General features: G+C 38.6%; 1 protein-coding gene across 8 annotated transcripts in view; it reads left to right on the top strand.

Moving 5' to 3' along the window:
• Nucleotides 1-678: 678 nt before the first annotated feature.
• Nucleotides 679-20,291, top strand: part of RGS7 (regulator of G protein signaling 7) — a 233,350-nt gene continuing 213,737 nt past the window's right edge. For 2 of the 8 annotated variants that reach the window (XM_036380814.2, XM_036380815.2), the window contains exons 1-2: nucleotides 680-1,006; nucleotides 2,128-2,239. In XM_036380814.2, coding sequence (XP_036236707.1) covers nucleotides 2,162-2,239 — 78 coding nt within the window. In that variant the 5' untranslated portion in view covers nucleotides 680-1,006; nucleotides 2,128-2,161. Of the gene's footprint in view, nucleotides 1,007-2,127; nucleotides 2,240-20,291 lie in introns of all 8 variants that reach the window. The other 6 variants (XM_036380816.2, XM_036380817.2, XM_036380813.2 and 3 more) reach the window with 4 other exon arrangements.

Below are 20,291 nucleotides of genomic sequence, written 5' to 3'. Positions count from 1 at the left end.
CAAGATCATTCTTGTAATAAGAGCTACAGTTTCCAGAAAAGACACTTTTAAATCGAAATATACCAAAGTGTAACCACTTAAGTACCTTGTGTTCTTGTGGATGTTGAGTTCTGGGCATTTCAACCCCCTTGCAAGAGCGGTATTGCAAAATTGTTCTTGTCTGCATGTGATGGGGAAGTAAGACTAAGAGACTTGATCTTTTTCTTTTATCGTAGCCAATGTGAGGCCTTTACAAGTTAGGCAGTTGCCTAGGATATGGCAAAACAGTCCCGAGGGTGTCTTGAGGTGTCCTTAGGGTTTCTCCCTATCTGTCTGAAACAGGTTCACTCTGCTCTCAGTGTTCCACTGCTCAGGAAAGTCTGCAGTGCCAACAGAGCACAGGCTCTCCTTAGTTTTCACTGAAAAATATACATGATGTGTCCAGCATAAGATAGAGGAAGAGGCAGATTCCTTGTCGGTAAAGAAATATGAGGGAGGCGACCCAGTTTCCCCAACAACTCCCCTTCTCCTTCCCTATCCCATTAGCCCACATTCTCTTCCTGCCCAGCCCACCAGTGATGCCTAATCTCATTTACAGGGCTGCTGCCAGATCTGCTGGCAGCTGCAGTTTCTTGGCCGCTGCTTTCGGTGAAGGAGCCTAGCGCACCGAGGAAGAGGAGGAGAAGGGAGGAGGAGGAGGAGGAGGAAGGCTGCTGCTGTGTGGCGGAGCGGCGGCAGCGGCAGCACCTTTGACGTGCCCGTCCCCCACGTGACGGCCGCTCCATTGCGGGGAGGGAGCTGAGCTGAGCTGCCGCCGCTCCGGCAGAGCACGGGAGAGCCGCAGCCTCGGCGGCGGCGGCAGCGGCAGCAGCGCCTCCGCCCGCAGTGCGTGTGTGTGCGTGTGTGTGATGAGCGATCGCCGCGTCCCTCCGCCTGCTGCCGGCTGACACCCACAGCGCGGGGCGCGCCAGGAGCCGCAGGAGCAGCCGAGGAGCCGCGGCCAGCGCGCAGTGACCTTGGCCCAGAGGTAACCGAGCGGGCGGGCTCCGCGCCCCTCCGCGCCCCCGCCCCGCGCCTCCCGCCGCGGAGCCGCGGCCCCGCTCCCGCCGGGCCCCCGGGCGGCGCCGCCGCTGCCGCCGCTGTCGCCGCTGTCCGCGGTGCTGGAAGGAGCTGCGGGCGCCGCGCCGGGCTGCCCGCGGGGGAGCCGGTCCGGTCCGCCCGGCCTTTGGCCGCCCGGAGCCGCGCAAACCCCGCGGGCGCTGCCGGGGCAGCGCGGGCCGGAGGGCGGACGGGGGGCAGCCAAGCCCGAAGGTGAAGGGACTCGGGGGCTGGGGAGGGCTCGGGAGGTTAGCTCTTGGAGTAGGGCTCGGCGGCTCTCCGGGCTCTCCGCATCCGCCGGTGTGGTCTGTAGATGGAGCACATTCTTACACCTGCGTGCAAAGCCGGAGCTACGGCATGATCCGAGCTCTTGCTCAGTGCAGCTCCCGTGTGACCCGGGGGAGGGCGGGGAGGAGACGGGGCTGGCAGGGAGCCGGTGTTTGGCGGTAAAGTGCCATGAAAGTAGGTGAAAGCAACCGGAACAGTGTTCTGGCTTGGTTCTTCATTTTCCCTCGTCACCTGCTCCCCTGCCCCGCCGTATGTACGAGCACAGATGGGCTGGTGAATTACAGGGAGGTTCAAAGCGTCTGGTTTGCTTTTCGTGCGTTTGACTGTTGTGAAAGTTGCTATGACCCGAGCTGCGAGCGGAGGGCACTGCTGAATCCACGTCACGGGCCGAGTCAGTCCTCACAAAACTGGCCTGGAAGGCGCAGAGCGTCCCTTGGTGAGCTCCGTGCAGGGGAGGAAGAAACGCTTTGTGAGGAGGCGTCTGTGTGATGTGGCGGTTAGCGGTGTGTCAGGGAGCTGCTCCCAGTGACAATTCATTAATGTTTAAATTAGATCAACACGTTACATCCGTAATTTACCGGCAAAAGAGAGCAATGACAGTAAATGGCGAATTAGGAGCTTCGCTCCCGTGTAAATATCTGTTGGAGTGGGAACATACGCTGATTTTGATAACGTGTTGGTAGAAAGTCAGGTCCATTAATCATCAGGGAAGCAAGGAGACCTGAGGCGATGCCCTATTGAAACCACTTTTACCTTTTACAGTGCAGCATCCAAAAGCGGATCAAATTTGTGGGACATGGCACAAGGAAATAATTATGGGCAAAGCAGCAATGGGGTGGCTGATGAATCCCCAAACATGCTGGTGTACAGAAAGGTAAGCCTTTGTATTTTTCAGAAGCTGAGGAAGGTGAAGTCCTGGACTTTTTTGCCTAGCAAGTGAATCCATTATTTTTGTTTCTCTCCAATTTCTTGAATAGAGAAATTACTGTATCTGTTGAATGGTTTGAAATGGTAAAATTTGCACACGTCAGCTTTGCATTTTGTTCAGAAGCAGCTGCTTTTCAATTTGAGATACTTGATGTATTTCAGTCACTTTCTGCATTGATACATATGATATGTGATGGTGGTGATGTGCCAGAGACTGGACCATGTTTTCAGCTCAAGTGTTCACTTTAAAAGTTTTATTTGTAAAATGATTTCATATGTATTAAAGCTAAATATTAACTATACAATACAGTGTTTCTGTCTTGTGCAGAGAAGTTTGGAACCATTAATTTATTTCATATGAGGGGAAAAACTGATTAAAGATTTTACTTATCTGTGATTGCCACAAGTCAAAAACCCCCCAAAACCATACACTTTAGAATTTTTCTCTGGGAAGGCTTCTAGTGTAGTTACTCTTACAACATCAATACACTAAATTTCCAGGTATTGAAGTCTAATAGTGAGGCTTATTTAGTGATTATGCTTTAATTTAAGTGAGAGTAAATGTTGGAGATTTTGAATTATACGTTTGTTTTTTTTTTTTTAAGTCTTAATTGCATCTAAGAAGAAAGAATAACAACATAAATTCCAATAATAGTGGAAAGAAAAATAATTTTGCTGTTGTAAATTGAAATAAGTAATTATACAACTGCTTGTTTATTCTTAGAACACAGTGCTTCTTAACTTGTTTGTGGTTGTTTTTACCAGGTGGAAAAAAATCAATACTTTACTTTGTTAGAGGCATTGACTTTTCCCCTTACAAGTTAACTATAATAGAAAACATCTGATACATAATCAGTTCAGTCTTTGAGGTGAACTGAAGTATAAACAGTAACTGTGGTAAGTGTTCTTTTCCCAGAAATTAAAAAATAGTCTCAAATTGAAGTCTGATGCATGCTTTTTTCTCTTCATGTTTTCAGATACATTGCTGATTTCACTTAGTTTGTTGTATCTGCTGTTTTGTGAAATTAGGTTCCTTTTTACATAAGTGAATGTGGTTATCCCTCTATGAATGCACATCTAGAAAAATACAGGATTACCTTGCCATTAACAGCACAGGTGTGTTTCAAAAGGCAATTGCATACATGAAAATATGCTGTACATATGAAAAGCAATATACCAGATCTTATATTGTTCGTTATAGGTTTTTGATCTTTCTAAACAGAATCTTTCCACATTTGCTATTTACTTCAATGCTGGCAAAAAGGTCTTTTCTCCGCTTATTTAGGACACAGAAGGACAACACAGAGAAACTGTTTTTCTCTTCCTTTGGTGAGTTTGGTAAAATTTGTGGTAAAATTTGTGACCTATGGTGTTTAGTATGACCCCATGCCAAAATTTATCATGGCCTCAGGGCAGCTTCACCTCTGAGCAGCATCCAAATTGAATGAACAGCTGAGGGAAGTGATGAGAGTCCTGGTGGTGCACAGGAGATTTGAAAATGAGGAGTGGGAATAGGACACACCACCTCAGGTGTATGCTCAGCAAATCAAGACATCAAACACCTCTTTTGTTCTCTGTGATACATCTGCAAAGGGATGATATGAATTTGTGTCCTGCAGCGCAGCAGTGGTCCTTCCCTTGTTGTCACTAAGTCACTAAGAGCACAAGTTATGCTCTGAGTATTAAACTTTGAAAAATACTGACCTTCTACAGCATTGCCTGCCCTATTTGTTTGGTTTTTGTTTTTTTTTTTTTTTTTGCCTATTTATTTTTGTAGCACAGTGAATTAAAGATAATTTCAGATTATGCACACTGTGTTAGAGTAGGGAGAGAAAACTGCGTAGCCCTTCCTTTGGCAGTACTCAAGAAACAGGCAGCAAAATAATAGATAGCTTTTCAAGAAGTTGTCTGCCTTTTCTTGAAATAGGATATTGGTGTAAGCAAACATGTTCTAAATTCTGGGTCTGGAACATAAAAGGAGGATAGTCAAGTGGAAATCATGTCACTTTAGAGTATATCATCTCTGAGTATAATTCTTTAATAGGAACAACTAAATCACAGGATTCCTTGTAATACATTTGAAAACACAACACTTCTCTCTCTGTCTGTCATTGTGTTGGGAATGAAAGCACTGTATGAACAAAGAACTAGATCTGACAGCTTTGTGAAGGACTCTCTTTTTTGGCCAACTGGAAACGTATGAACAGTTTTTAGAAAAAAATATAAACATGCTACTGGCTGGGTTCAGTCAGAACTGAATTTGAAGTCTTATATTTTGAATAATGTTGTCAAAATGCACAAAGGTGGAAATGCTTTCTTCCAGTAGTTTATACATGAACAGATGGAAAAGCACACATTTTGTGATATCTGTACTGGCAAAGAATAGATGGGATATCTCTTACTTACGTTAATGGAGAGTTAAAATTTGGCTATGCTGTGAAGACTGTTATTTTGGCTATAAACCATAATTTTGTAATCTGGTAATTCTTCCAGTCTGTCTAACTTCCAGACACAATCTGAACTAAATATGTTCCTAACTACATGGAGTTATAGCCCTGTATTGCCTAAATCCTGATTCTGTCAGGAGCATTGTATAAAAAATTTATACAGAATCAAGGCTTAGTGTTTTCAAATTTGGTTTTTAAGGCTTAATTGTCTCAAACTCTTGACAAAAAAGGCTGGTTTTCTATTTTTTAAAATGCATTTTTTTGATTAGTTGCTTATTTGAAGAATTGAACAATTGATAATCAATTTGCAATCTCAAGTAATTTAGAGTGTAGATAGTATCTTATCCTCATAGTAGCTTTTATTCCTAGCTGAACAGTGGTTTCATTACATTTTGCTTTCAAAAGAGAATTAAAAAAAATCAGCATAGGATAATTCAATATGCAATACACACATAACTAAGAATAACTTGCTTGAATCTGGAAAAGACAGCAGCACAGATAAATAGTTCCCTATATAATTTTTACTCTGCCTTTTAAGATGCTTGTGTCAGTGTTTTTAGGCCTTGGGGAATAATTTTTATTTTAATAGGATGTCAGCTGCATTATTCTTTTTGTCTATCAGCCTAATTATAAAGTAATGACATGTGACACATCATTGGCACTGACATACCTTAGAAAAAGTCCTGAATTTTTCTGCTGGTAGCCTGAGGCAAATATGAAAAATGTAAAACCCCTCTTTTCATTTCTTCTCTGACAGAGTCCATTCTAGTCAGCAATTAAAAGAGATAAGAGACTGAAATCCCTAGTATTTTAACACCACAAATTGCTCATGCAGAAATCTCATATTTTGGCAACACTGACTTGCTGCTGCAAGCTAGGTCTTAGGGAAGAAACTTCAGATGTAGTAGTGTAGTAGAAGGCCCATACTGTGGAGTTTTTCTAAGTTTCAGAGCCTGACCAGCCTTTTCTTTTTTTTAAATAGTTTTAAATCTCTGTGCACAATTAAAAGAATAAGAATTTCCTGTTAGGAACTTCTGTTTTAGACCTACTACTGGTCTTGCTAAACCTTTCTTTATCTTTCTGGTCTGTGCTTTGCTTACTTTTTCAGTCAAACATATGCTGCAACTATTAGGAGTCCTGATTTGCAAGTTTAATGGTTATTGTATTGCTGCCTGAACTAATTTCATTTGAGAGCTGATAGCTTTATTTTGTAGCAATAAGATTATCCTTGTTTGAAAGGTAATATTCTTGTGGCTGAGATTTTGGCTCTCTACCTTCCTCACTGCCCCAAGTATTAAAATAGCTTTTGCCAAGTCTGATTAAAATCACTGACAGTGGGGCTTTTATAATCTAATAAAGATAATGAGGTGTTTGTTCTGTTTCTGTGACAGTGGTGGAAGGTCATATATGTAAGTACTCATGTATAACAAGGGCTGACTTTGTTATCTCAAACTCCTTAGTTTATCATGATCTGATATTCTCCATAGAAACCATGCCTCCAAAGCCTGATACTTTCCAATGTTCGTGCAAAGGGGCAATAGCTGCAGGAGCAACACCTGAGGAAACAGTGACACCATCTTTTAATAACCATTCTCCATCTCTGCTTCCACCAGCGATGACTTCCAGTGTAGACTGCAGATAGTGCTGTGTTCTCATGTGGCCTTTGTTAACTGCTCCCTGAAAAGATTGTTGGAAAAAAATGATATCATGGATAACTGTGTTCCTTAGAGCCTGCAAGACTAAGGAAGGACATTTTAGGTGGATTTTTCTGGTGCTGTCACTCACTTTGAGAAGAGAAGAATCACTCTGGTACTACATGTTTCTGAATATGCCATGACATTCTATGAGGGCATCTTGTTTGTTACTACTTTGGAAAATTCAGGGTGCTCTAAGGTATTTAGAGATAAATTGTGTGGGGTGGTTTTTTTTGTGTGTGTGTGTGTGTGTGTGTGTGTGTGTGGTTTTTCCTAGTGTGTTTATACAATTTTTTTTAAAAATATTATATTACACTCTAGATTATGCTGTTTCTTCTTCTGAGAAGAAGAGTGGCGCTGATGTGAGTCTGGTTGATGGTCTTGGTGTTATTCCAACACTCATCATTTTAGAATTGGTGGGGAAGGAGCTAAATTTGTGAATCTTGGGAATTCCTGCTGTAGTAAGAAAAGAATTATTTTCCTACCCAATAAGTCATGAGGAAGTTGTAGTCCTGGATTAGCTGGTTGATAGTGAAGTAAGATTTTGCACAGGGAAATTTAGGGAACAGGAACTTAATAGAGATGGACAGAATAGATGCTAGATGCTGTGGAGTGCATTTTGTTTTCCTATATGCTCTCACCCTAATGTTTTGTATCTATCCTTTGTGCAGATTCACTTGGCTGTTTTCTCTCCTGGAATGGTTATAGTTAGTGCTAGGTGTAGCATGTATCTAAATTTTGTCATCATTTGTGATAAAAGCAGTATAAAGGATTTGATTGTCTTCACAACTGTATAGAATGACTGAAAATCCCAAGGAAACTTGATTAAAAAATGTGTCTGAGTCTGCAGGTGGCTAGATCAGTGAGAGGGGCACTTGTCCTGTTTTGGTGATTCCCGCTGGTATTTTCCATCCTTTCTGTTCTCCTCTTCCTTCCACTAGGTGTAGAAATACGTCAAGTGATACTGCAGTGAGAGGTTTACTGCTGCTTACTGTTCTGAGCTTGATGTGCTCACATCACTGGCATTACTGTCAAATGCAAAAACCCCACAGCATTCTGTGCCACCATGGTAATTCCTTTCTCCATCCCACATATGCCGTCTGAAAAATGTATGTGCCTGTTTTGATTGTGCATTGTCATTTTCAGTTTCTCTGCTTCTTTCTTTTGAAGCAGTCTACATTTGTAGCTATGGAAACAATGATGCTATTGAGAGTGACGTGCAATATCGAGGCAGAAATTGTTTGTTTTGGAGTTTTGTTTTCTTTCAGTTCAGGCTTAAAACATTCTTTGTGGACTGCAGGAATTTTATAGTAACTCTATCATATCATAATATTTGACAGGTCCCCACCAAAGCTGATAAGAACTATACTGGTAAATACAATAAAATACTTCCATGTACATACAACTTTTTAAAATACGCTACTGCTTTAAAACTTTTCTGTCAGGGCTGTGGAAGGATAAGCAGGGCAGATATATAGTAATATAGAATGTGAGCAATAGCTGGTTTTCAGCTATGACTCTAAAAAACAAAGCTTTTGTGAAAGACATACATAGAATTATTCTCTGTGTTGCAGATGGGTAAACTGGGATGCAATAGTGACATGCCAGAGCAGAGCAAAAGCTAAAAATCCTTTTATTTTTGGTAAAAAAAGGAGCAAACTATTTTCTACAGAAGAGGGAGCATAGAGCTAAGACTGCAAAATACTACCTGGAACTACCTGGAATGGCATCCATTACTCTTGCCTTTTTTCCCCTGCCTCTTTTTTTTTTTTTTTTTCTTTATGGAAACAGATTTCAGTAGTAGGGCAAGAAAAATCTGAATTTTAATAGTGTTAATATGAACCTTACCAAAATGCATAAGGGAAGAAAACTTTGAGGCTGGGCTTAGTACTAGTAGAGATGGACCACTTCAGAAAAATATCTTCAGTTGAAATTTTGAGATGATGATGCATTGAAGAAAAAGTGCAATTTCCCCTGGTGAAGAGATCAGCTGAGAATTTTGATTTTTGGTGAAAGATTGCCACCAGCTACAACTAAAAACTGAAGATAAAAAAGGTTGAGCTAGTTTTAAAAATACGTGTTGGTTATAAGAGTAACTGGAATAGATACAGTGGGAATGAGGCTGGCTGGGAAGCCATGGGGGACATTGGAGCAGAACAGTCTGAGAAGCAGAGTTGGGAACTGCAGTTTCATTTGGCACCTGAGAACAGCCTCAGTTAGTGCAGGAGAGCAGCCTGGCCAAGAAATAGAGCTGTAGGAATAGGCATAGGAGCATCTCATAAATTCATTGCAACTGCCAGGGGAAGCTTTTACTAGATAACTTATGGAATTCTTAACTGACAGGAATGGGACTGTGGCATTTGGACTATTTAGCCTCCAAAAATCTGGGGCTGGTTTTATGCTTGTGTGCGTATTTATCTGTGTTTGAAAGCTTCCTTTTTCAGATGCTGCTATGGATCTTTCTCAGTTTGTAATGCTCAGCGTGTCTTTGAGAAGACAGTTTTATGGGCTTAGTTTCAGAGAAACTGCCTTGTCTGTGAAGGTGGTCAGGGCATCACAAAGCTGGGTGACATCAGTCTTGCTTACTCTTACTGTTATTGCCTTCTTACTGTTATTCCCTCAAATATACTTCTGGCTAAAAGTTTTTTGCTGATGATTAGAAACTGGAAAGATGACATTGTAATGTATATTTTATCCATATTTTTCCAATGAAGAGGCCTATTTTTCAAGATTTTTATAGTTTCACTATTTTTACTCAATTGAGTGCATCTCTATAGCTGTTAAATGAAACTGAAGTCTATTAGATCCATGGTGTCATTCAAACAAGAAATCCTTTTGGGGAAGGCTCTAAGAATTTATCATGTAGTATTCATATCAAACATGTGCTGGTTTGAATCTGAAAAACCTCAGTCAAGAGCCAAATAAGCACCAAGAACCATCTGGATGGAAATTTATCCATTGCAGTGAAATGATCATTCTCCTGGCATTCATGTACTGTTTTTACCGAAACTCAGTAAAGTGGGAATTTTGAAGCTGTATTAGCTCTTCTGTGTCACTTCTGCTGGAGTTGTGTGTTTGCTTTCTTGCTCTGACCTGTGCTGAATCCTGTTTACTAATGGAGTGTGAAGTTCTAGGGAGATTGTGCCACAGAGAAAGAGGTAGCAAGCACAGAGGATCTCTTCACAATGCAGTTTGGATGTACAAGGATTATCTAGCTGAAAGTGAAAACTGCTCCCTGTAACATCAAAGGAATTTTTTGTCTCTTCCACTTATTCTTGGTGATGAAGATGGTTGTATAATGCGAATGTACATGTGTGTATATGCATATCCTCCCAGCCATGCAGAGTCCTGCTGCCCTAAGACCTATTGATTATTGATTCATTATTCAATAGAGATGACCAAATGGTTGTACTAAAAATGTATAGCATTTGTATTTAAATATATAATAGTTTTTTTTCTATGCCTCATGTATGTGACATAACACTATTGTACATTTTCTTCCATGTTATGAAAATTAATTGCACTGAAACATTTCAATTAGCTGTTTAAAAGCACCCTTAATTCTGATGGAAAGCTACAGTTTTTCTGATTTCCTTTTGTATCAGGATGAATAAGCAGTTTACTGAATGTTTTTTGAAAGACATATTAATGCTTCTTAACACTTACACTTCTCTGACCTAGAAACTGCAAGAAGTATTAATCTTCTGTGAGCTAGATTCTACCCTCAGATGTAGATTCATGGCATCTCTTGATATCAGCAGGAGCCATATAATTGCATTTGATGTAGAATCAATATCAAAAAGAAGAATGACAAAGCTCAATAATAACCCTCAAAATTACAGAAACTTCAGTCAAGAATTTTACAGTAAGAATTCTCTTTATGTTGTATACGTCTGTCTGTAGAAGGAGAAAATACAGAACATTTTGTGGCTGTACTGCAAACCCCTTGATATTAGCATATTTAGTGCTGCAGGCATAAGTTCAAAATTGTGATAAAGGATGGCTTCTTAGGAACAAATGTAAAAGTTAATGTATGAATGCTATTGTATAGGGCTATACTAAAGTTTTTGTTTGTACAGAGTGGTATGTTTTAGCTGTGCAAAATAGGTGGTCTGTGGTATAATTAAACAAGTTTTAGTGAAATTTTGTAAGGATCTGTTGGCTCTGTGCAAAGTACTTAGTTATCTAAGTACTACATTAGGTGGTAAAATGCTATAGTTACAGGTATGCAGTTTTAGACAACCAAAATGCTATAAACAAGAGTTCTGTATGGCTGCTCACAGCATTACTAGTTTTCAAATGTCTCAGTTTCTTTAAGAGTTACTAAGCAACAAAAATTCTCATTCAAGTCACTAGGAGCTAAAGGTTTTTAGTGCCCTTTCATAAATCACGTCTGTGACTCGGTGGAGTCATCACACTACCTGCCTGAAATATCTAGATCCTGGCTCCTGTGAACTGGAGGTCATATCAGTGGCCATCACAGTACAGGAGCCATACTAATGCCTATAAAAGGTAATGCATTGATTTGGTTTCCAAAAGTGAGAAGAAATACCTTCAGCTTGTTTAAATGAATAGCTGATACAGTGTTTTATCTGTGCTCATTTCTTAAAAATCTGTACTACAAGAAGAGTACCTCTGCTATAGGAAAATCTTTTTCAGAGTTTAGGCAATGTGTTCCTCTAGAGATAGTTGTGCTCTGAAGCACTTAAGTTTGTTCAGAAAGGAAAAAAATAGTTCTGATCTTGCTTTCTCTTCCACTCCACTTCTATAGCATTTTTTTTGGATGTTGACGTTCATATTCAGCAGTTTACTGAATAACTGTTTTGTCCTCAATATAAGTATTGAGGTAGAGTTTGTATCTTGTTTTGAGGTACATTGAGAAGAAAAGCCTGTGGAAATATTCTATTTATGTAGCTGTATTTGAATTTATCTGTGGTGTATCTGTGGCTGTCATGCCATCCGCCTTTCAACAGACACTGTGGCACATAGCTGGTGATGCAAGCCATAGCCAACACTTGTTGTCTCTGGGATTATTTTGCTTTACATTAGTTTTGCTCCAGAAGTTGAGGGCTAACTTTGATTCCAAGTTACTGGACTTGACAATAATTTCTAATTCCATATTCCAAAGTTTAGGAACTCTCAGCTATAAATTACAGAAAATAAGGCGTGCTGTTGTGCAAGGTGAAGCTCAGGGCCTTCACTTGCCATCTTTATATAATACGTATATAAATTTAATTTAAATGTATTGAAGATTTATATGTCTTCCTTCCCCTTCAAACAGGAATTCTACATTTGTGTTCTGTGAAATAATTTATTTCAGTAGATCATTGTATGGGGGTTTATTCTTGTCTCTTTTGGCAGTATTAAAGGATTTGGAGTACATCAAGGACAGAATGCTGAGTGTGAGGCACAGAGAGAAAAATTTTAAAATTGCATCATGCTGTCACTTGCAATGCACTGTATTCATGTGAGCTACATACCAATTGCTCCGGCTGGGGAATATGGCGAGGCAATCAGGGATGACCAAGACCACCAGAATTCTGTTGGTGCTTCAAGAAAGGGTGCTGGAGCTTCACTAGGTGGTGCTCTTCCTCCTGGGTAGGGAACACACATCCCCCAGGAATGCTGAGAGGGTTCTCTTGAGGAAACAATGAATGCTGGTCTCAAAAAGAGGTCTTCCATGCTAGATGTTGATCTTGGTGCCACTGCCCTGGTCAAATTGTTGATCAAATCTTTTGACAGTGGTTTTAATTAATTCATCCTTGTTCTGCGGTTTCCAGGGTGGGAAGTCTCCACTGTCACCATGTGTTCATCAGTCTAAACACTGCTGTTAATTGTCTGCACTTGTGTTACACACGGGGGGCTGCAGGGTGTAGCATTCTGTTGGCAAGCTGAAAGGACATTTTTTATGCATAAGATTTTCAATCTAAATACAAAATAAGAGGCGTTGAATTGATTTGGGGAGACCAGTCAGGAAAGGCTGAGACTAAGTAATTTTTATTTTTCCCCCAGTGCATAGAATGGTCTTTCTATCACCTTCTAAACAGTATTTGAGGATTACTGATATAGAACTGAAATTTGCTACAAATTCAGTCATTCACAGGATTTGGTCCATATGTCAGTGATTTTATTTTTTATCTTGACAGGTCATAGCAAGAAGAAATATGTTTCTGTATGTTCTCACTTTTCTCCCATATCCCACCTCTTTAACCTTTGCATATAATCCATATAGACATGGTAAATGCATTTTAGTTGAATAGGCCATGGCTGATATGAATATATTAACATCAGTTTAAGGTATAGCTATGTGGTTTGTTTCATTGATAATTTTGTACTATTCTATTTCCAAGCTATCTTGATTAGTATTTACAAGATGGACTGTTTCTGTGCCTATATATTTGCCACTTAGAGTTCAGAATGTTACTAGAAATGCATTGTTACTTTTCCTGGGGACATCTTTGAATGTCTCAAACCTGTAGTAGATGCAGTTAAAGGTAAAGCTGCGTCCTCAGGTGTTTTTTTGTTTTTACCTTGTAGAAGGTGGAATTTTGCCTTATGTGGCACTAAGTGCAGAGTAACTGCTGTTCTCATTAAAGTTATTAAGGTTAATTCTTTAAAAAGTAGTACCACAAGCTTTCTCTGTTGGTGAAGTGCTACTACAGAAGTTGTTGCACACTGGGGCTCTGGTGGTGGTGTACTAGAGGGGTAAATTCCAGCTTTTCTTGTTTTCCGCTGAAGTAGGCTACATTGTACAATGAATTAGATGAAACATTAAAAAATTTAATATTTTCCATTTCCCTTCAAAGAAAATGAATTTAATGATGACTTTTAAATTACCTGGTCCTTCCCCAGGCTAAATAAGTTCTACAATTGATATATCCATTGTAACATGGACTACTAATGTAGTGAATGATATCTGACAAGTGAGAATAAAGGACATAATAGTCAGTAGCCAGAATTGCACCTTTTTCCTGGAAATGGATAGAGTCTTGAGGACATAATCTGCATTAGAACACAGTGGCAAAACAGTGGTAGAGAGTGTATTATACTAGAATTCAGCAGTATCCATACTTTCTGCCAAGGCTAGGGTGATTTTTGGTCAGTGCTCTGTTACATCACTGTCCTAATGTCAGATCTCAGCTGATTACGTCCCTATAGGGCTGAAAGTGATCATGCAGGAGGAGTGTGAAAGTGTGAGAAGTTGTCTGGATTGTGCTGCTGAGTGGTTTTGAATAAACCACTCCATATCAAATGAGCTGAAAGACACATAGACACTTTGTGCTTTACTCTGGAAACAGATTAAAAAAAAGGTGGGTATTATTTTAAATAATATGTGAAAAACCATTTATCTTAAAAGTAAATGACCCCTTTCCATTTCTCTGAAAAGATTGGAACAACAGAAAATCTTGATTTGTGCAGTGCTTTAAAAACCGCAAACTCCTCATGGCTGCAGAATTCTTGTAATGGTACCAGAATGCTGTTTGCTTAAGAGCAAGGAGTTAGATTAAAAATTGGGTAGTGGAAACATGGAATGAATAATTGTTCTTCTGTCATGTTTGAAAAAATGCTGGTAATTCTCTACCTCTCTTTCCCATTTTCAATTTGGAAATAATTCAAGTGGATTATGAAGGCACACTGATGATAAGATTGTAGTTTTGAACATTGTACAGTATCGTGATGGCAGTTTTGCAATAACTATTATTTCCTTATTTTTCTGACATACCTTTTTCCAGTTGTGATTCCACTGTGAATAATTATGGATCCAAACTTTGGCTTTGGTGAAGTGATTTTGTTTCCCTTTTGAGTTAGGATTCATCAGCCTGGAAAACTTTGTCTGTCTCCCAGTGGAGTGTAAGTGGAGACACAGTGGCTAAATCTCCACATGGTGTGTTGATAATATGCTTTCTAGAGTCATTGCTTCTGTTCCTTTACCTACTTCTAATTCTTCAGTAAGTGATGACAGAGGAAAGGAGATGTACATGACCTACGGTACAGACCCATCTGTGAAGACCAGATGGCATATTTAACAAATTTTCCAATGATTTGGTTATTTTCCCTTCCATTTCCTGTAAATTGTCTAGGGGAAACTCATGTGCTGAAAGAAGCAAGAATGATGGAAGTGCTGACCTTTATTGACAGAATGGCATTTTATGCTTTATAACCACTGCATCCTAATCTCACTCTGTAATGTCTCTAAGTGCTGTGTTCAAGTGCTTGTGTTTCTATGGAGGTCAAGCACATGGGTGTTGGGATTTTTTGTTTGTTTGGGGTTTTTTTTTTTTTTTTTTTTTTTTTTTAATTCATGCTACTAAAAACCCAGAGGGTATCTGCAACTGATGTGTGGTTCCATGTTTGTGAGATTTTCCTTTTCAGGAATTTAAAGCTAGTCAGAACACTGAATAGGTGTCATGGTGAGTGACTCAAGGAACACTAATCCACGCTCCATTTACCCCAAGCTTTAATTTTTGTAACATATACTTTAATTGTATCTTTCAGCAATATATCCTAACATTCATGATGCTGAAGCAGGCTTTCAATTTACATTCATAGGGAAAGAGTGAGTCTAATGTGGATAGTGATGATTTGAATGAACCTATGCAGCTTCATACACAGTACTCTCATGAAACATGATTATCAAATCAAGTGGCTTGTTTGTTTCTTTTGCTTGGCAGTTGTGGTTGGTTTGTGGATTTTTGGTGGTGTAGTTTTGTTTGCTTGTTTGTTTTCACTGAGGTTGATGTTATTGACTTCTGTGCCATTGCCAGCAGGATGCAATTCCCCAAACTCTGTGTGTGCATATGTACCCATGTAGGGTATTCTGGTATTCTAGTTTTGCCTAAGTTGTGCTCTGGAATGATGAGCTTTGGCGAAACATAAAATATTTTCCTCACTTTGGATTAGTGTCCAGTTTCTGTTTCACTTTTCATGAACTTTTGTAAAATAACATTAAGAACACCTTATTATGTCACTTCTAAAATCGATGATGCTAAACCAATGTATTTGTCAAAAGCATCTTTACCTCTCAGAAGCTGAGTTTTTTTGATTATAAGTATCAACTTATAACACTAAAATCAATATCCCTTTAAGTTGTTTTTATAGAATGTTGCTGTGTGCTAATGAGGTTGAGTCATGGTCCTAGACGCTGCATGATTTTGAGTCTGATGCTATGTTGGGTTTAGTGCAGTTTCTGGCTGTGTCTGAGGGACATACATGACAAATTACAGTTTGAGGCTCATCAAGATTTTCCTTCTGCAATCACAAAAAATTTATGAGCCATCAGACATCTACTTTTGAAACTTTAGTTCTATTTTCAGTGCTTCAGTTCAGTATAGAAATCTAGTAAATCCTAAATTTGCATGATTTTATTGCACTGAAATTTAAACCATGTTCCCTGAGCAAGGGACCAAATTAAACACAACATACAGTTGATGTGGACTAAAAAAAATGCAGCTTATATACAGAGGCAAGATTTATTTCTTAGTCTAATTAAAGTATTAGCATCCTAATCAGAGTTTTTATTTGTCCCATTATAATATTTTACACAGACTCTCAAATCTTTATCCCCAATTATCCTGTTGTTCTTGATTTCAAAAAGTTTTAGAGCTAGAACTCAAACATGAGCTGTTTGGTATCCATTACTTTCTCTGCTGTTAAGCTCTTGAGGGCCCTAGGGTCAATAATGCCAAGTTGTCTTCTAGAAGGGTGGTGAAGGAACTGCATCCTCATAGAAACAGTATAAGTTTGATGGTAAGTATTTCTTCCTTCTTGGAACTGCTTGTATTTCTTACTCTGTGTTTGTTAACATGATCATATTGCTTGCTCTTTATTTGTTGCTTCCCAAGTTCTTTATATCTGAGTTTTACTATATAGGTTTTGTTTTACCCAGCTACCCCTGCATTCCTTCACCAGGAATTTGACAATATATGATTTGTGTTTTTAGTCCTGGAGCCCAGATGTCAGCCTATACCAGTACCAGCAAAAATGTCTGCTATCATCTGCTGCTCGAGCTTTTGGGGATTTCTGTAAAAAGACCCCTACATTTCTTACCAACATTCTATCTTCTTTAACATAATTTATTAGGACATCCTTGTTATCCCCTTATATTAGGGTGACTGAATTGTTCACTGTACAGAAACAATGATCCAAAAGAAAATCTGTGTATTTAGTGATACATATAGATATAATGTTTTGGTAATTGATCACTGTTAATTTTGTTGGTGTATTGCCAAAAGTCCCCCATAACAGTTTTCACAAAAGAAGACAAGTTAGTCTGGTTGCAAATACAATGGCCTTTATAGTGTCTAAATTTTTTGCCTTTTCTGAAGTAATGAGAGAGCCACAGGATTTGTCTTCTAAATCTTACATGGTCTACAATCTGTGGACCGGAACATACCCTTTACACATTACCAGTAAAACTGAGGTAAATATGACAGGTCAAATCCATAGCTGTTATCCAAAACTAGTCACTTGTGCAGACTTAGACTCTCAGTGAGTGTAATCTAAGAGGCCCTATTGAAAACCATGACCTTTAGCAAACAAGTGATTATTACCCCTGTTTCCACTCAAGTCTTATAACTGATGCCTGACTTTGCAGCAGTTTGAACTTTGCAATCATCTTAAATGAATGCAGGAGAAAGACCTTATTAAATAAAAAGCAGAAGCAGAATGATTTTGGACATAATTTGAACATCCTCTCAGATTAATGACATTTACAGTATTAATCAGAGACCCTGAAAATCAGAGTTGTTGATGCCCAGAATAATTGAAGCATCTCAGCTGACAATGTTTATGCTCTTGAATTTGATGTACATGAAAGGCAGTTTATTTGCATATAACTTTTCTTGTTTCCAAGTGCACTCTGTCATCATTGACTATTTTTAAGAAAGGCTAAGAATTCAATTTCCCTTGTGAGGGTACAAAAATATGTATTTTTTATATTAATCAAGCGATATTGCTGTGAAAGCTACAACTCAGTAAATCAAGTAACAATTGCAAGTGATATTTATAGAAACTCTGTTAGAACCATATGTCTTCTCAACCACTGCAGCCAATGACTCCTGTTTGTTACTTTTTAAGCAAAAAAATCTCTCTGAGCTTATTTTAATAATAGTCTGCAAGGGCCTTTTTCAGTTTTGGCTGTTCATATTTTTTTCTATCTTGAAGTGCTCACCAGACGTTGTAGTTCAAGATGAACAGAGTCTTTGATTGTCGGTGCTTCACTAATATGGCAAGAGAAAAATGCCTTTTATCTCACAGCCTGACAAATTGATTTTTTCCTGCAGGGTACTGTTGGATCTCACAGCTTAAAAGTGCTCCAGTAATGTCCCAGATATATTTCCATTTGCTGTTCCTTAAATGGGATTTGCAGTTTCTGAATTTTGTCTTTTTTGGAGACTCTTTGAAAAAAATGAGACTTTTTAATACACAAGAGATGAGGAGAATGTTCTATGCATTATTTCATGACTAACTTCAACCACACTCCCTCAAAGGAGGTGTATTTATTTTCTTTCACTTTTGAAATACTTTGAATTCCAGTTTTAAAATGAAGTTCCAAGGTTGCACGAAGTTTTGAAATTGTTTCTATTATGTTAGTTCATTTTTCAAATGTTTTTATTTTAGAGGAATGATTGGGTAAATGAAAAGTAAGCTGTACACTTGTGATTTTCCTTTGAAATACATACTCTTATCAGTGCAGGTGTCCTAAAAAATGATGTGATTTTTGCAAGCACTAATTGGATGAACTGATGGTAAACAGTATGAAAAAAAAAAAAAAAAGCTGGGTAATATTATCATCTCATTTTATTACATGGAATTAATGTGCTTGGATAAGGGAATGTTTAGGGAAATAAATTGCCAAAAGAGCACTGGCTTTTATTACTCTGATTTGATCGATCAAATACATGGCATTGTTATTCTTTTTTTCAGTTGCTGTACAGATTTTGACTGTTGTTCTGTTTGAGAGGTTCTTAAGTTTCAAGCTTGTATTCTGTCTCATGTGTCTCTGAATGGCCACTTGCACTCAGCATTTCAATCCTTGATCATCATAAACTTTGAAATGCTGAAATGCTACCTGTAGATTCTTGGAACAAGTATTCCTGTAACTGTGTTGGTGACTGATCACTTAATGGGCAGCTTAGTGTACGCTTTTGAAAGAGATCTATTTTAGTATCCCAGTTGCAGAACTTAAAAAAATAAACACTAGTAGTGGCAGCATAAACTACAAGATCCTGATTAAGTGGTCAAATTTTAAAACTGTAGAAAATGGCACTGTACTTTTAAGGAATATTCTGAACCACAGTTAGTAGAAAATAATGAAAGATTTTTCAGACTGCATACCTATGACTATCTGAAATTTGACAAATATGAATAACATTGCATAGGTCACAGTAAGTTAGGTGACCTTTAAATGTCCCTTCCAACCTAAACTATTCTTGTATTCCATTGAGTCATTTGAAAGTGGATTTCTTTGTAGGGGATTGGAGTGGTGTTTTTTTCAGTGTGGGGTTTTCTTTTTTTTTTTTGTTGGTTATTTTTGTGGTTTGGGTTTTTTGCTGTTTTTTTAGTATCAACACTGGTTCTCTAAGTCTTAGCAGGAGACAGACTGTTGCTGAGCATTTATGTTGTCAAAATGGTAAGGCAGATCCATTCATTAGTAGGACTACATGGCTATGTATTTTCAGAACCTTCCGTAGTTCAGTTAAGGTAAACTGTGTGATTTGTCTTTGACACAACAACTAACAGATAAAATTTACCATGCTGCTGAACTTACTTTCAGCATGATCTGGTTTTATACCTCCTCTTGCACTGCAGAATGTTTGGCTTAGAAGCAAAACACTTGGCAAGGTTTTCTAGTTGAAGAATGCAGGCCTTTATGCTGGTGGGTACAACAGCTAGAGGTATGAATTTGGAGATTCCTTATTTTCCTTCTGAAACAATTTCTATATTCAAGGAGAGGCAGATTTTTTTTGTTTGGTTGTTTGTTACCCTGAGGAGGGTCCATCATCCAACCGCCTAACTATAATAAAATCTCTTCCTTTTCCAAATGTTAATTGTCTATGTTTTATAAAGTAGATGATACATATTTTAACTGAACTAGTATTTTAAAATTGACTTTTTAAAGGAATTTTAATTAAATTGTGCTTTGTTTATTGGATACCAATCCAGTTTTGTTGATAATGAGTTTCGTTAATGTTGCTTTGCATATGGAACCATTTGTTGTTTGATGACTTTCTTGCAGATGTACTAGTTGACATTAAATTAGTGGTTGATATCATTGTAATTTATCAGTGTTCTCATCTTGGGCTGCATTGTATTGATATTTAACTACCTGCTTTACCACTGATAAGTATCTATTGGCTCACCTACTTACCTGCACATTACTGTATTGATCTCTCTTCTTATCTTGCATTTTGTACTCTTGTACTTGAGTCAATTTATTCCAAGGACACAGAGTACTTTTCAAGTCATTTAAACACACAGCAGGGAGATTATCCAGGTGATAGTTTTATCATTGATTTTTATAAAAAGGACTGTTGTTCTTTATTCTGAGCTGGCACTTAAGCCCCACACAGCTGCTTGCTCTCTCTTCTCCCTTATGGGACTGGGGAGAGAATCAAAAACTGAGAAAACTAGTGGGTTGATATAAAGACAGTTTAACAGGAGAGCAAAAGTTGTGTGTGCAAGCAAAGCAAACCAAGTAATTTATTCACCACATCCCATGGTTCAGCCATTCCCAGGAAAACAGTGCTCCATTATGTTTAATGGTGACTTGGGAAGACAAATGCCGTCACTCTGAATATCTCCTGCTCCTTTTCCACAGCTTTATATGCTGAGCATGATGCTGTATGGTCTAGACTGT

The sequence above is a fragment of the Molothrus ater genome, chromosome 3 (assembly GCF_012460135.2).
Source record: "Molothrus ater isolate BHLD 08-10-18 breed brown headed cowbird chromosome 3, BPBGC_Mater_1.1, whole genome shotgun sequence".
NCBI lineage: Eukaryota > Metazoa > Chordata > Aves > Passeriformes > Icteridae > Molothrus > Molothrus ater.
This window is presented reverse-complemented; position numbering and strand designations above follow the sequence as displayed.